General features: G+C 36.8%; 1 protein-coding gene across 1 annotated transcript in view; it reads left to right on the plus strand.

Annotated features, from left to right (window-relative positions):
* The window catches only part of LOC144640220 (uncharacterized), a 303,086-nt gene that overhangs the window by 45,822 nt on the left and 241,894 nt on the right, over window positions 1–15,370 (plus strand). The window contains exons 6-10 of the mRNA XM_078499421.1: window positions 505–576; window positions 3,713–3,784; window positions 4,850–4,921; window positions 5,085–5,156; window positions 15,155–15,226. Of these exons, the coding sequence (XP_078355547.1) occupies window positions 505–576; window positions 3,713–3,784; window positions 4,850–4,921; window positions 5,085–5,156; window positions 15,155–15,226 (360 nt within the window). The remainder of the gene's footprint in view (window positions 1–504; window positions 577–3,712; window positions 3,785–4,849; window positions 4,922–5,084; window positions 5,157–15,154; window positions 15,227–15,370) is intronic.

Genomic DNA, 15,370 nt, shown 5'->3' on the forward strand with positions numbered 1-15,370 from the left:
GTACCGATCAGAGTCGAATTACTCTTGCCGTGATTTTTTGCGAGTTGTTTTCTTTTGTCGTAAATCAATTTTGTTCTGCTTTAAGATAACTGTCCCGTTAGCAAATTTTGCTGTGCCGTAAGATAGTACCATAATTTTTTTGTCCCTTAAAAACCAGAATGGAAAGTTAACACTATTGTAAATTCTACAATAATAAAACTATAATTAGTTGGGGTGCTTCAATTCGCTTTTAGGCTTGCATTATTCTAAATACTACTTCTTACGCCATACTTACGCTATTCGATATACTACCAATAATGGAAATACTGCGCAAAAATTAATTTAACTTAATTAACTATAACGTTCATGATTTTATTAGTCCTGAATCCGAATCTTATGTACTTTAGTAACATAAAAAACAACCAAATTTAAGGCATCCGCTACAATGAGTTTATTTTAGAAGATGTGTTTTTGCTGCGACTCATTCCGATTTATTCATTGTTTTTTTTCTCTATTTTTTAACAGAGATCTACAGCTGAATGAAATCAGTAGTATATCTTTAGACGCCTTTGCTGACTTGAAGGGACTTAATACGCTGTATGTTAATTTATAAATGTAACAACATCAATCGCAAGTCCCTAATGTCGCCTTTCACCAAGATTAACGCTTAAAGTTTAGCCTCAATAAACGCTTTAAGTTTTGTCCCCCAGGCAAATTATGCAAAGTACGCGGTTGCATTTGCCATTTAGATACAACAAAATCAAGAAATTTGTACGCCTTATTTAATTAACCACATCCTTACTCCCTGATTCGTGAATGAATCCAAAGTACTACAATAAAACAAACAAGGTAAAATATGAACAAAGGTTGCTTTACCTGGAATGATCAAGAGTATTGAGTAATTCTAAATAACTCAGTTTTCTTTCACTTTCTTATTTATTAGGTCTGATATATGGCAGGTGTTAGGGCGTTCAACCTGTTATTACTTTCTCCATCCTGGAGTCTCGTTTTTTTTTTTTTTCAAAACCCAAGCCCTTGATGCAGAATGGAAAAGCGCGTTTTAAACATGTGTATTTAAGTATTTGAGAAAAACAAGAGCTGCACATCGCACCCGATTCCGCCATTTTGTTTCTGCCGATCCGCTCATAGCATTTAGGAAAAAATGAAGAATTGTGAGTTAAACATAATTTAAATCATTTTGGTTAATTTATGCATTCGATTCGACACATGTCAAGTTCGTCGTATAAAGCGACTGTCGAACCTCTGTCAAATATTCGACTTGCCCAGTCGACGATGCGACAGAAGTTGCATTTAATCGATTGAAACGTCGAAATTTGCAAACATTTAATTCCTGAATTAGATTCGGCAAACGCGAAATTCGACGTATAAACCGAGCCTAAACTCAGGCGGACTACGGCCTCGTCCCCAGGCGTCCTTCTCCTTGGTCGTGCACGGTTCGCTGGGCGTTGTGGGACTGATGTGCACGGTTCGCTTGGCGTTGTGGGACTAATGCAGACGGGAAAAAGGACACAACCTAGCCATCAACCCTGGCGCTCCCTGCTTTCCCGCCTGACCTTAACCATCCGGCTGATCAGCGCCTGGGGACGAGGCAGGGCGGACTATATAGTCGCTGTTACGTGACCAGCATCACGTCAATATGTTTTTGACAACTTTGATTTAGAATTAGCTTTCTTCATATTCAACATGGGTCAACATGAACAGTTCGTTTGCTCAGTTGTAACTGAGAATCCTCATTTATCGCGGAAAGGTCTGTCAAAAATATTACTCACACATGTATGAGAGTGGTTAAGGGTTTTATTATGATCGATGAAAGACCCTTTTTCCGTAAAATAAATTGTGTAATGTTTTTTTTTCTCGTTAAATGAGATTTGGTTACACTGTTGTGAACTGTGAAACAACTTTTCTATGAGAATTGCGAAATGACTGTTGTTATTTTTCGTTAAATGTGACTGTAAATCGTTTTTTTTTTCCAGAAGATTCTCAAGTAAACGTTTAAAAACAAGACTACGTGTGGTAAAATGCGTGACTAGGACTGATCGCCTGGCATGAATTTTAATCGAACTTTATCGAACTTATACCTTGGATTGAGTTCGATTGAGTTCGACAATCGAACAAAATCGAACACGCACACACACAAAAAGTTGCACAATGGTCCATTTTCATTAAAAATTGCTATATTAAAGCAACGAATTTAACAAGCATTTTTTGGCTGCGGATGGCTAGGATGGAAATGGATTGCAATTGAAAAATTCAGTAAGGCTAAACTTTTCAAAGTTTTCAGTTTCGCGTGTCGTAAAAGATCGATATTTGTGCCGAAATTTGATTATGATTATCTACAAATTAAGGCTGTATCTCCCATTAGATCGATGTTCAAAAAATGTTTTTCATGGGTTAGGTCGCTATCACTAATTAATTTCGGAACAGTTTAGTTCAAAAATCTGCAAAATTCTCGTGACGTAGCTCCTTTAAAAAGTGTGCTCAAGATCTATCGACGGGAGCAGTTTATAAAACTAACTGCAGAGACTGTGAGAGAGTTTTTATAAGACAAACATCACGAGCATTACAGCAAGGCGCACAAAAGTGTGACCACCTTTAATTAATTCACATTCTTTCGTGCAACAACCATCCAATCAGAAGACAAGAACAGGTTCCAGTTGACTTCTGATTGGATTAAATCTGCACGGAAGAATGTGAATAAATTAAAAGTGGTCACACTTTTGGGCTCCTTGCTGTAAGATCTAGAACAAGAGAGCACAAAAGAGCTGTTTTTACTGTTGACAAGCTAGAGATCTCTATTGGTGCAAGAACTCTCTGTTGCATGCAAAACAATCGAGAATTCGATTTCGACGACGTTAAGATTATAGCCGTTGTTCTTGTGATCAGACTGTTTTCAAATGCGTGGCATTCTATTCGAAACCGAATTTGACTACAACAAACACATGAACACTCCCGACATGTACAGAATCCTGTTCTGAATCACTAGTGAGTTATCGCCTTTTTTAAAAAAAGAAAAAATATTTACATCTGGACGACCTTTTCAATTTGTGCTGAAGAAAGTTATAGCATTTTTAACCGAAAAGCCAGATATTTTTTACAGTTTTAGTCAGTGAGAACAATTTTTTTAGTTTTTATGCATACTAAAACGTGAAATATTATGTTTATATTTATGTTTTGGGTGAAACGTGATTTAGATCACCCCTTTTACCAACCACTTTTACCACCCTCGTGCGTGTCGCATTGCAAAATACATGCAAGTTTGTCTTGGAAAACATTTAGGCCGTATTTTACTTGTTCTTTTTAACTTGATCAATCAAGTAACTCGATCGTTTAGATATTCAACATTTAACTGAATTAATATTTTGCAAATTTGACAACAGCGGCGAACTTTCGTCTTTGCCAGCGCAAGCCTCATTTGCCCAGATTTTTTACTTAATGATAGTATTTGGTAATTTTGACTCATTTGACGTCCAACACACCAAGATGCATTTTTCGCACAAAACTTGGGATGGTTATTATTGAAAGAGTGTTGTTCAATTACAGCAGATTTTATAAAAGTACCATTGCTAGAAAGCAGAACAGCAGCGCTCTCATTAACATGTACAGTTAATCTTCTTTCGTATTGTTGCAAACGAAGTGCTGCTTTGTAAAAACATGTCTCTTTTAATTTTTTTATCGCCCTGTACTGACGATAATTTTTCTCCTTTTATTTCAGGGACTTGTCATCCAATATAATTCCATATCTACCCACAGGGTTATTCACGAAGCAAACGAGCTTGGCAGAGTTGTACGTTTGTCAGCATTTTTCGTTCTTTTTGTCGATTTTATTGTAATATAAATTAAAAGGACCAGTGTCACGGCTTGGTTAATTTTTGCCAAATACTCGCTATGAAACTTAAAATTTTGGCAAAGAACCATACCGCCATCCGTTAAATGGTTTATTTTATGTTTCACTTAATTCTATGGCCATCTTTTCATGTTTAAATTTGGCTTAAATTCATGACACAGTTCCCTTAAGAAAAATCGCCGACTCAAGTAAATGTTGGCGCAGTTGCTGCTTTTATTACTTGTATCATATAAAAGTTAAGTAATTTCCCCTCTCCCCCTTTGCAATGTTGCGTAGCATGCAAAAAAATAATGCCTGCAATTGCTGCTTACTTTTGCTCATGAAACACACTGCACGGGGAGTCTAGGCACATTGTACTGTCCAACATTGAAACGGGGGGAGGGGGTGGGTGGGCCAACGACTTTTGTCAATGATTGCAATCAGTGACAAAATGTTGGCGCAGTTGCTGTTTTTCTTACTTGTAACATATAAAAGTTAAGTAATTTCCCCTCTCCTCCTGCGCAATGTTGCGTAGCATGCAAAAAAATAATGCCTGCAATTGCTGCTTACTTTTGCTCATGAAACACACTGCACGGGGAGTCTAGGCACATTGTACTGTCCAACATTGAAACGGGGGGAGTGGGTGGATTGGCCAACGACATTTGTCAATGATTGTAGGCCGCTTTTGTACGCGCGCTTTTTGTAGGTTTTTGGCATTAAAAAAATAAAAATCTTCTGGCAGGAAGATTTTTCAAGGAATTAAATTTGGAGCTAATCCTTGTTGTTTTTGTCTTATGATATATTATTTAGTATCACAATAAAACAAATACGGTAAACAGGAACAAAGGTTGCTTTTCCTGGAATGACCAAGAGTATTAAGTAATTTTAAATAACTCAGTTTTCTTTCATTTTCTAATTATTAGGTCTGGATAAGACAGGTGTTGTTAATATAAGTGAACGTGGACAATAAACAAAAAGAATAACATCTGGATGATTTTGTTGTTCGTATGTTGTTTTTTCTCCTAGAAACTTACAAAACAACCGTATTCAGAATTTAACAGCAGATATTTTCTCACCTCTCCTGGCCTTGCAAACGCTGTAAGTACGTCAAAGAAGTCAGCCAATTTTGATAACTCAGTTTTCTTTCACTTTCTTATTTATTAGGACTAGGATTAGGCAGGGATCAGTAAGTAAACGTGGAAAGTAAACAGAAATAACATCTGGATGGTTTTTGATTGTTTGAATGTTTGTTTTCTCCTAGAAACGTAAAAGACAATCAAATTCAGAATTTAACAGCCGAAATTTTCTCTTCTCTCATGGCTTTGCGAGTGCTGTAAGTACATCAAAAATCGTTTTGAACGTAGAAGCCAGCCAATTTCAAATTAATGATTTTCTTTTCCTGTAAATAAAAAGTTTAATAGTTCCTCCCCGAATTATTGCACATTGATTAAAATAAATTGGATCAAGGTGTAATGATTTGCACGGTAATTTTTTAAAAAGCCTGAGATGATAACGTTTAATTGCCATCCAAAGCTTTACGTGAAAGTGCTAAAATTGAGTATCTTCAGAAGCTTACAATGTATATATCTTGGTATGTCGGATGCACAGATACAATTAGCGCGAACATCCTTAATATGTTTTAGTCAATTGTGATTTTGTGCTTTTAATGTTATGTGAAAAAGGAAAAGAAAAAGATGCACGCACCGTTAAATATCAGTGACAAGTTAAAGACCCAGTATAAAAGTCGCATTTCACATCTGCCGAATTTAATACCCGAATTTGAAGAGTTGCAGTTAATTCATGAGTGAGTTTCATTCTCGTTACCATAGTCCTTTTCGCGTCTCTTAGCCGGTGGGTCTTGGAACGAGAAACGAAGGGCTCTGAAGACAAAGGGAATTCAAATAGTTTCAAAGTTTTTGATTGGCTGTTTAAAAACAAGTCTTGAACAGAAGTCAAAATGTTCGCGCCCATTGCGTACGCGAAATTCTAAACAGCCGTATTTTCGAAATGGAAGACATGAAGAATTTCGGAGAATATTCTCCCAAACTAATAGCGTTCAACCTGTTATTACTTTCTCCATCCTGGAGTCTCGTTTTTTTTTTTTTCAAAACCCAAGCCCTTGATGCAGAATGGAAAAGCGCGTTTTAAACATGTGTATTTAAGTATTTGAGAAAAACAAGAGCTGCACATCGCACCCGATTCCGCCATTTTGTTTCTGCCGATCCGCTCATAGCATTTAGGAAAAAATGAAGAATTGTGAGTTAAACATAATTTAAATCATTTTGGTTAATTTATGCATTCGATTCGACACATGTCAAGTTCGTCGTATAAAGCGACTGTCGAACCTCTGTCAAATATTCGACTTGCCCAGTCGACGATGCGACAGAAGTTGCATTTAATGGATTGAAACGTCGAAATTTGCAAACATTTAATTCCTGAATAAGATTCGGCAAACGCGAAATTCGACGTATAAACCGAGCCTAAACTCAGGCGGACTACTGCCTCGTCCCCAGGCGTCCTTCTCCTTGGTCGTGCACGGTTCACTGGGCGTTGTGGGACTGATGTGCACGGTTCGCTTGGCGTTGTGGGACTAATGCAGACGGGAAAAAGGACACAACCTAGCCATCAACCCTGGCGCTCCCTGCTTTCCCGCCTGACCTTAACCATCCGGCTGATCAGCGCCTGGGGACGAGGTAGGGCGGACTATATACTCGCTGTTACGTGACCAGCATCGCGTCAATATGTTTTTGACAACTTTGATTTAGAATTAGCTTTCTTCATATTCAACATGGGTCAACATGAACAGTTCGTTTGCTCAGTTGTAACTGAGAATCCTCATTTATCGCGGAAAGGTCTGTCAAAAATATTACTCACACATGTATAATTTCCGTAAAATAAATTGTGTAATGTTTTTTTTTTCTCGTTAAATGAGATTTGGTTACACTGTTGTGAACTGTAAAACGACTTTTCTATGAGAATTGCGAAATGACTGTTGTTATTTTTCGCTAAATGTGACTTTAATGCTCCCAACCCATGACATGAAAACAAGACAACAAGTTCAGTGGGAGAAAAGGGGTAAGGGGTGGAGTGCTCGAGTTGCCAATAGGAATCATGCAGAGTATTACAGGTAAGTTGGTTGGCAACGAGAGGTTGGGAACAAACACAACAACATTCCCTGGTTCCCAAGCAACTGGGGTCCTAAGACCCTTGGGAACAAACACAACAACACTCCCTGGTTCCAAAGCAACTGGGGTCCAAAGACCCTTGGGAACAAACACAACCACATTTCTGGTTCCCAAGCAACTGGGGTCCTAAGACCCTTGGGAACAAAGACAACCACATTCCCTGGTTCCCAAGCAACTGGGGTCCTAAGACCCTTGGGAACAGTTCCCAAGCAACTGGGGTCCTAAGACCCTTGGGAACAAAGGCAACCACATTCCCTGGTTCCCAAGAAACTGGGGTCCTAATCTCCAGGACCCTTGGGAACAAACACAACAGCCAACAACAGCAACACTTGGGGCCCACTCTACAGGGAAAGCTGACCCTGTGAGGCTATGGGGCAAAAGGGCGAATTGTATGGAGCACTTCACCCCTTCCCGTGGTTTATTTACTTTAACAAAAAACAAAACTTAGGTAAGATGTTCTAAACCTATCGGAGAAAATCATAAATAAAAGTCAGTAAACGAATAACAGAATGGTTGAGTTAGTATGTGCCAGCTTGACACTTAATGTAACAGTTATATCAATGTCTCGAGAAGAAGAGATATTGCTCAAGGCCAACAGCTGTAAGCTTGAGTTGGCATACAAAATGTTAACAATAGTAACATCTTAATCAGAAAATCAAGGGAACTGAACATATCTCGGGCTTTCATTAAAGGTAACAAACTTTTTGTTAACAGCAGTAGCTACACAGTTGACAATATTCCAGAGTATCTGCTGCCTTCAAAACATGGCAACGATCATTAAATCTAACCTATTTCTAAAAACATAAATCGGCTAGTTTTTTTTCTTTTTTTGGTAATTTTTTTCTATTAATATTTGTTTTTTTTTCTTGCTTCTTTTATTTAATGTTTTCGGGCTTCAGTCTACTGACGGTTATTTAGTTCTGCTTACTTGTCGAAATGTGTATTTTTCTTTCTTTCGTGCATTAATTACGTTTGCAAAGTGCTTGCGACATATTCCCTAGATGCATTCTCGCCATTGTTTAAATATATTCAAGGGAGTCTTTCTATTTAGTTATTTAATAATCATACAGCTCCCTTGCCTTCCTTTGCTGACTCGGCGCTCGGCAAAGTAGTTTCACCGTGCTAGTTTTTTTTCTATAAACTGGCACGTTTCTGTCGTTCACGTGTGTCTTGTATTTTTGTAGTTCTTAGGATTTTCGTTTCTATGTTAATATTTCTTCTACAGGTTTCTTGGCAACTATCTAGTAATACAGTAATATCTACAAGTAAACAATTATACTCAATCAATCTTATAAGAGTCCATTATGCCTTGTTCACATTTTTAAAAACAAGCTATAAGGGTAGCAACATGTTATTACAATCCAAATATGTTAAATATCACAAATCGGATTACAACTGTTTCAGTAAGAAAGAATCACACAATATCAGGATATGACAACACCGTTTAAAGCGTCGTTTTGCTCACTCAATGCAAGAGGTTTAAACCAAACAAGAAAAAGAAGACAACTTTTCAGATGGCTTCACAACTATAAATTTGATGTAATCTTCCTTCAAGAAACTTACTCTACGAAAAACATAGAAGCAATGTGGAAATCAGAATGGGGAGGGAATTTTTTCTTCAGTCACGGGACAAATCACTCAAAAGGAGTTGCAATCCTCTTTAATCCGAAATTAGATGTTCGCATTAAAAACATTATAGCTGATAAAAACGGAAGGTATATACTACTAGAAGCCTCGCTGTATGATTCTACGTTTCTACTTTGCAATATTTACAGCCCAAACGACAATAACAGTCAAAAAATATTCTTCTCAAAGCTCAATGACACCCTTCGAGAATACGCTGATATGCAAATTATTCTTGGGGGCGACTTCAATTGCGCCCTAGCACCTTTAGACAAAACTGGTGGAACTTCTATTGAAAGGAAAAAAGCAGTAATTAGCGAGATCAATAATTTATGCAAAACATACAACCTACAAGATGTATGGAGGAGTCAACACCCCAATCAGTCACAATACACGTGGCGTAACAACTCTCTAAAAGTACAATGCAGGCTGGATTACTGGCTGGTTTCAAAAAACTTGTCAAACTCTGTGAAAGACTCTACAATTGTTCATTACACATTGTCTGATCATTCTGCAATTATCCTTAATCTGCAATCAAAAGAATATACTCAGCGAGGCCCAGGTTTTTGGAAAATAAACAACTCTCTGCTGCACGATGAAAAATTCATACAGGAACTTTCTAACAAGATACCAGATTTCAAAACAAAGCACAATTATCTAGAGGATAAAGGTCTCTACTGGGACATGATAAAAATGGAAGTGAGAGGCTTTTGTGTCCAGTATACAAAACGGAAAAATAGAGAACGCAGAAATGCTGAAAAAAACCTTCAAACTCAAATTGACCATTTGATGACCTTGCTGAAGACGGAGCGTTCAAAGGAAAACATTTTAAAATTTTATCGTCTTAGAGCTGAACTTAACGCTATTGCGGAATATCGAACTAAAGGCGCAATAATAAGAAGTAGAACACGCTGGCATGAACAAGGCGAAAAAAACACTAAATATTTCTTGAATTTAGAAAAAAGGCACCATTTTAAGACGCACATTTCCAAATTGAAAACAAACGATGATAGAGAAATTACTACTCCGAACGATATCCTAGAACAAGGAAAGATGTTCTATAAAAATCTATATACTGCAGCACCGTGCAACAATTCGAAGTACAATCTTTTCTTTGAGAATCCTAATCTTGCTAAGCTAGATGAAACTGGAAAAAATGAACTAGAGCACCCACTCAGTAACGAGGAATGCCTTCACATTTTAGAGCAGTGCGCCAAGGGCAAATGCCCTGGTAGCGATGGACTTTCAGTAGAGTTCTATCTACGCTTTTGGTCGATGCTGGGTGAAGAGTTGGTACAAAGTCTAAACTACGGATTCGAACATCAACATTTGAATATAACGCAAAAACAAGGAATTATCAAAGTAATACCAAAAATACGTAAGGACAAACTATATCTTGAAAACTGGAGACCGCTGACACTACTTAATGTCGATTACAAAATTGCAACTAAAGCCATAGCTCATAGGATTTCAAACGTTCTTCCCAAAATAATCAACGATGATCAAACCGGATACGTTAAAGAGCGTTATATTGGTCAAAACATTAGGCTCATTATGGATATTATTAAAGTAACTGAATTAGAAAACATCCCTGGGCTGGCTATATTCATTGACTTTAAGAAAGCCTTCGACACGGTCGACTGGAATTTTCTTCACAAGACCCTACAAGCTTTTAACTTCGGTCCATGCATTCAAAAGTGGATAAAAACCTTTTACACGGATTGCTCCAGTTGCTTCATAAACAACGGATATGCGTCTGAGTTTTTCATGCCTGAGAGAGGCGTTCGTCAAGGCTGTCCACTCTCGGGTATTTTATTTGTCCTATGTGCTGAAATCCTAGCCAATGCAATAAGAACTGACAAAACTATTCAAGGAATTAATATACACAACAAAGAATTTAAGCTTTCTCAATATGCTGATGACACAACTACCTTTGTCTCTGACCTAAAATCTGCAAATAACTTGTTCCAATTATTGTCGAACTTCCAGGAATGTTCAGGCCTAGAGATTAATAAAAGCAAAACTGAAGGTATGTGGTTGGGCGCGAACAGAAACAATACAACAGAGCCCCTTGGAATAGCTTGGCCTTCCAACTCAATACTCGCATTAGGTATTCATTTTTCACATGATGATGAAGTTGCATATAAGAAAAACTTCGAACAAAAACTGAACTCAATGAAAAGCCTTCTCAACTTATGGTATCCTAGAAACCTCACTTTATATGGCCGTATAACGATTCTAAAATCTCTCGCAATCTCTAAACTTGTATATAATACATCAGTGCTCACCTTTCCTTCGAAATTTGTCAACATGGTAAATCAAGCAATTACCCAATTTGTGTGGAACAAGAAAGTTAAAATAAAACAAAAGACTATGATCGGCCCGAGAGAAAAAGGTGGACTAGATATGCCTGATTTTGAAATAATCAACGATGCACTTAAAGTTTCCTGGATAAAAAGACTCAACGACAGTAATGAAACTTCAAGTTGGAGCTACATACCATTGAGCTACCTAAGGGATGTTGGAGGCTTGTTTCTACTTCAATGTAATTTTGACTTAAAAGCACTTAAAATTGAAATACCACTTGCTTTTTACTCGGAAGCTCTCTACGCTTGGGAAAAAATAAATTATTTTTCTCCTAACACCAAAGAACAAGTTTTGAATGAAATTATTTGGAACAATCGCTTCATTAAAGTTGGTGGTGTTTCTGTTTATTACAAAAAATGGCATGAAGCCGGAGTCATTAAAATCAAAGACATTTTCCAAAACAATGCTTTTCTATCTTTTCCTGAGTTCTGCTCTAGATTTAAAATCAAAGCTAACTTTCTTACGTATCATGGATTATGCCACTCAATCCCTAGAGAATGGGTTAATATCCTAAAAGGAAATATCCAGGCGCCTTTGGATGGTAAAGATAACAATAGAATACCTTTGAATAAGCTCTCTTGCAAATCGGCTACACGATTCTTTGTCAAAAAAAAGTTTGTAACACCTACTGCCGAAAAAAGGATGGTAAAAGCAAATTTGAATGAAAAAACAATACAACTCATATATAGCCTTCCTTTCAAAGTTACTAAGGACACCAGACTTGCCATCTTTTAATTTAAAATTATACATCACATTCTGCCAACAAACTCAACACTTTTTAGAGACGCACTTAAAGAAACCGATAAATGTCACCTATGCTCTGAAAGACAAACACTAGCTCATCTTTTCGCTTCCTGTTCAAAAGTTAAGAGCTTTTGGTCTCATTTTACTAATTGGTGGAATTTCAAAAACTCCGAGCCAATAACTCTTGATGAAAACATGATCATTTACGGTGTTGCCAATGACTTCTCTCGTCGACTTGGTTTAAACCTCTGCTTGATTATCGCAAAACATTACATTTACACTGCCTCCAGAAAAGAAGAAGAGTACTACTGGGAAGCTTTCATGGCCGTTCTTGAAAGTAAAATTCAGATAGAGATGCATAAATCTAAGAAACAGATACAGTTGTAATCCGTAACAACAACTACAGAAATAATTATATATAGAAATAAACATATATAGAAATAATAGATATAATAACAACAACAAAAGTAGGCACCCAGGTTTCCTGTTCTCTGTAATATATTCTTTTTTATTTAGTTTCTGCATGCCCTTTGTGTAACGTAAGTTATTCTCTGTAAGTAAGCTATGTATTGTAGTGTATTGTAATTGTAAGTAAGCTATGTATTGTAATGTATTGTAAGTCAGTGTTAATCAATAAACTGCTTTATCTAAAAAAAAAAAAAAAAAAAAAAAAAAGTAACATCTTAATAAGCAGACATGCTGCTTCAGTCCATAAGCTCTAAGCCTGAGTTAGCATACAAAATGGTAACAATATAAAACCAATGTCTCTATAAGCAGACATGCTGCTTCAGTCCATAAGCTCTAAGCCTGAGTTAGCATACAAAATGGTAACAATATAAAACCAATGTCTCTATAAGCAGACATGCTGCTTTAGTCCATAAGCTCTAAGCCTGAGTTAGCATACAAAATGGTAACAATATAAAACCAATGTCTCTATAAGCAGACATGCTGCTTCAGTCCATAAGCTCCAAGCCTAAGTTAGCATACAAAATGGTAACAATATAAAAACAATGTCTCTATAAGCAGGCATGCTGCTTAAGTCCATTAGTTCTACTGAAACTTGAGTAGCATGCGAAAAGGTAACCATTGTAATAGTGTCTATATAAGCAGACTTTCTGCTTTAGTATATTGGCTCTGGCTAATATGTGAAAATAATAATAATCATAATCATAATAAAGGACAACCCTCTGTACATGGCAGTATTTGTGTGTAGAATTTTAACATTGCCTAAATGTCTACAAGTACTATGCAAGAAGAAAACCAAAGAGGGTTGGGTGGGTGGGAATTATTGTCAGAACCATTCTAGAGCTCAGAGAATTTGAAGTAAAATTAATGATGTCTAGATGAAACCGCATGGTCTTCATTGACATGATAGAATAGGGGCGATATGATTGGCCAGCCCGAAATTGCACAACATACTGGTACAGAAGCGACTTTGACCTTTGAATGTAACGCAAGAGTGTTAGTCTTGCAGCCTATTGCGTGACAGATCTGTATATTTGACTGGGGTGCTCTTTTTACTTCTCTGATCTCACATTTATATTACACATAAATTGGCATTAATATTCCATATAAATTCGCTGTAAATCGTTTTTTTTTTTCTTCCAGAAGATTATCCAGTAAACGTTTGAAAACAAGACTAAAAAAACTTAAAATCGTTTTTTTTCTTCCAGAAGACTCTCCAGTAAACGTTTAAAAACAAAACTACGTGTGGTAAAATGCGTGACAAGGACTGATCGCCTGGCATGAATTTTAATCGAACTTTATCGAACTTATACCTTGGATTGAGTTCGATTGAGTTCGACAATCGAACAAAATCGAACACGCACACACACAAAAAGTTGCACAATGGTCCATTTTCATTAAAAATTGCTATATTAAAGCAACGAATTTAACAAGCATTTTTTGGCTGCGGATGGCTAGGATGGAAATGGATTGCAATTGAAAAATTCAGTAAGGCTAAACTTTTCAAAGTTTTCAGTTTTGCGTGTCGTAAAAGATCGATATTTGTGCCGAAATTTGATTATGATTATCTACAAATTAAGGCTGTATCTCCCATTAGATCGATGTTCAAAAAATGTTTTTCATGGGTTAGGTCGCTATCACTAATTAATTTCGGAACAGTTTAGTTCGAAAATCTGCAAAATTCTCGTGACGTAGCTCCTTTAAAAAGTGTGCTCAAGATCTATCGACAGGAGCAGTTTATAAAACTAACTGCAGAGACTGTGAGAGAGTTTTTATAAGACAAACATCACGAGCATTACAGCAAGGCGCACAAAAGTGTGACCACCTTTAATTAATTCACATTCTTTCGTGCAACAACCATCCAATCAGAAGACAAGAACAGGTTCCAGTTGACTTCTGATTGGATTAAATCTGCACGGAAGAATGTGAATAAATTAAAAGTGGTCACACTTTTGGGCTCCTTGCTGTAAGATCTAGAACAAGAGAGCACAAAAGAGCTGTTTTTACTGTTGACAAGCTAGAGATCTCTATTGGTGCAAGAACTCTCTGTTGCATGCAAAACAATCGAGAATTCGATTTCGACGACGTTAAGATTATAGCCGTTGTTCTTGTGATCAGACTGTTTTCAAAAGCGTGGCATTCTATTCGAAACCGAATTTGACTACAACAAACACATGAACACTCCCGACATGTACAGAATCCTGTTCTGAATCACTAGTGAGTTATCGCCTTTTTTAAAAAAAGAAAAAATATTTACATCTGGACGACCTTTTCAATTTGTGCTGAAGAAAGTTATAGCATTTTTAACCGAAAAGCCAGATATTTTTTACAGTTTTAGTCAGTGAGAACAATTTTTTTAGTTTTTATGCATACTAAAACGTGAAATATTATGTTTATATTTATGTTTTGGGTGAAACGTGATTTAGATCACCCCTTTTACCAACCACTTTTACCACCCTCGTGCGTGTCGCATTGCAAAATACATGCAAGTTTGTCTTGGAAAACATTTAGGCCGTATTTTACTTGTTCTTTTTAACTTGATCAATCAAGTAACTCGATCGTTTAGATATTCAACATTTAACTGAATTAATATTTTGCAAATTTGACAACAGCGGCGAACTTTCGTCTTTGCCAGCGCAAGCCTCATTTGCCCAGATTTTTTACTTAATGATAGTATTTGGTAATTTTGACTCATTTGACGTCCAACACACCAAGATGCATTTTTCGCACAAAACTTGGGATGGTTATTATTGAAAGAGTGTTGTTCAATTACAGCAGATTTTATAAAAGTACCATTGCTAGAAAGCAGAACAGCAGCGCTCTCATTAACATGTACAGTTAATCTTCTTTCGTATTGTTGCAAACGAAGTGCTGCTTTGTAAAAACATGTCTCTTTTAATTTTTTTATCGCCCTGTACTGACGATAATTTTTCTCCTTTTATTTCAGGGACTTGTCATCCAATATAATTCCATATCTACCCACAGGGTTATTCACGAAGCAAACGAGCTTGGCAGAGTTGTACGTTTGTCAGCATTGTTCGTTCTTTTTGTCGATTTTATTGTAATATAAATTAAAAGGACCAGTGTCACGGCTTGGTTAATTTTTGCCAAATACTCGCTATGAAACTTAAAATTTTGGCAAAGAACCATACCGCCATCCGTT

The sequence above is a fragment of the Oculina patagonica genome, unplaced genomic scaffold, assembly GCF_052425735.1.
Source record: "Oculina patagonica isolate OP01 unplaced genomic scaffold, crgOcupat unplaced2, whole genome shotgun sequence".
In the NCBI taxonomy this organism is placed as follows: domain Eukaryota; kingdom Metazoa; phylum Cnidaria; class Anthozoa; order Scleractinia; family Oculinidae; genus Oculina; species Oculina patagonica.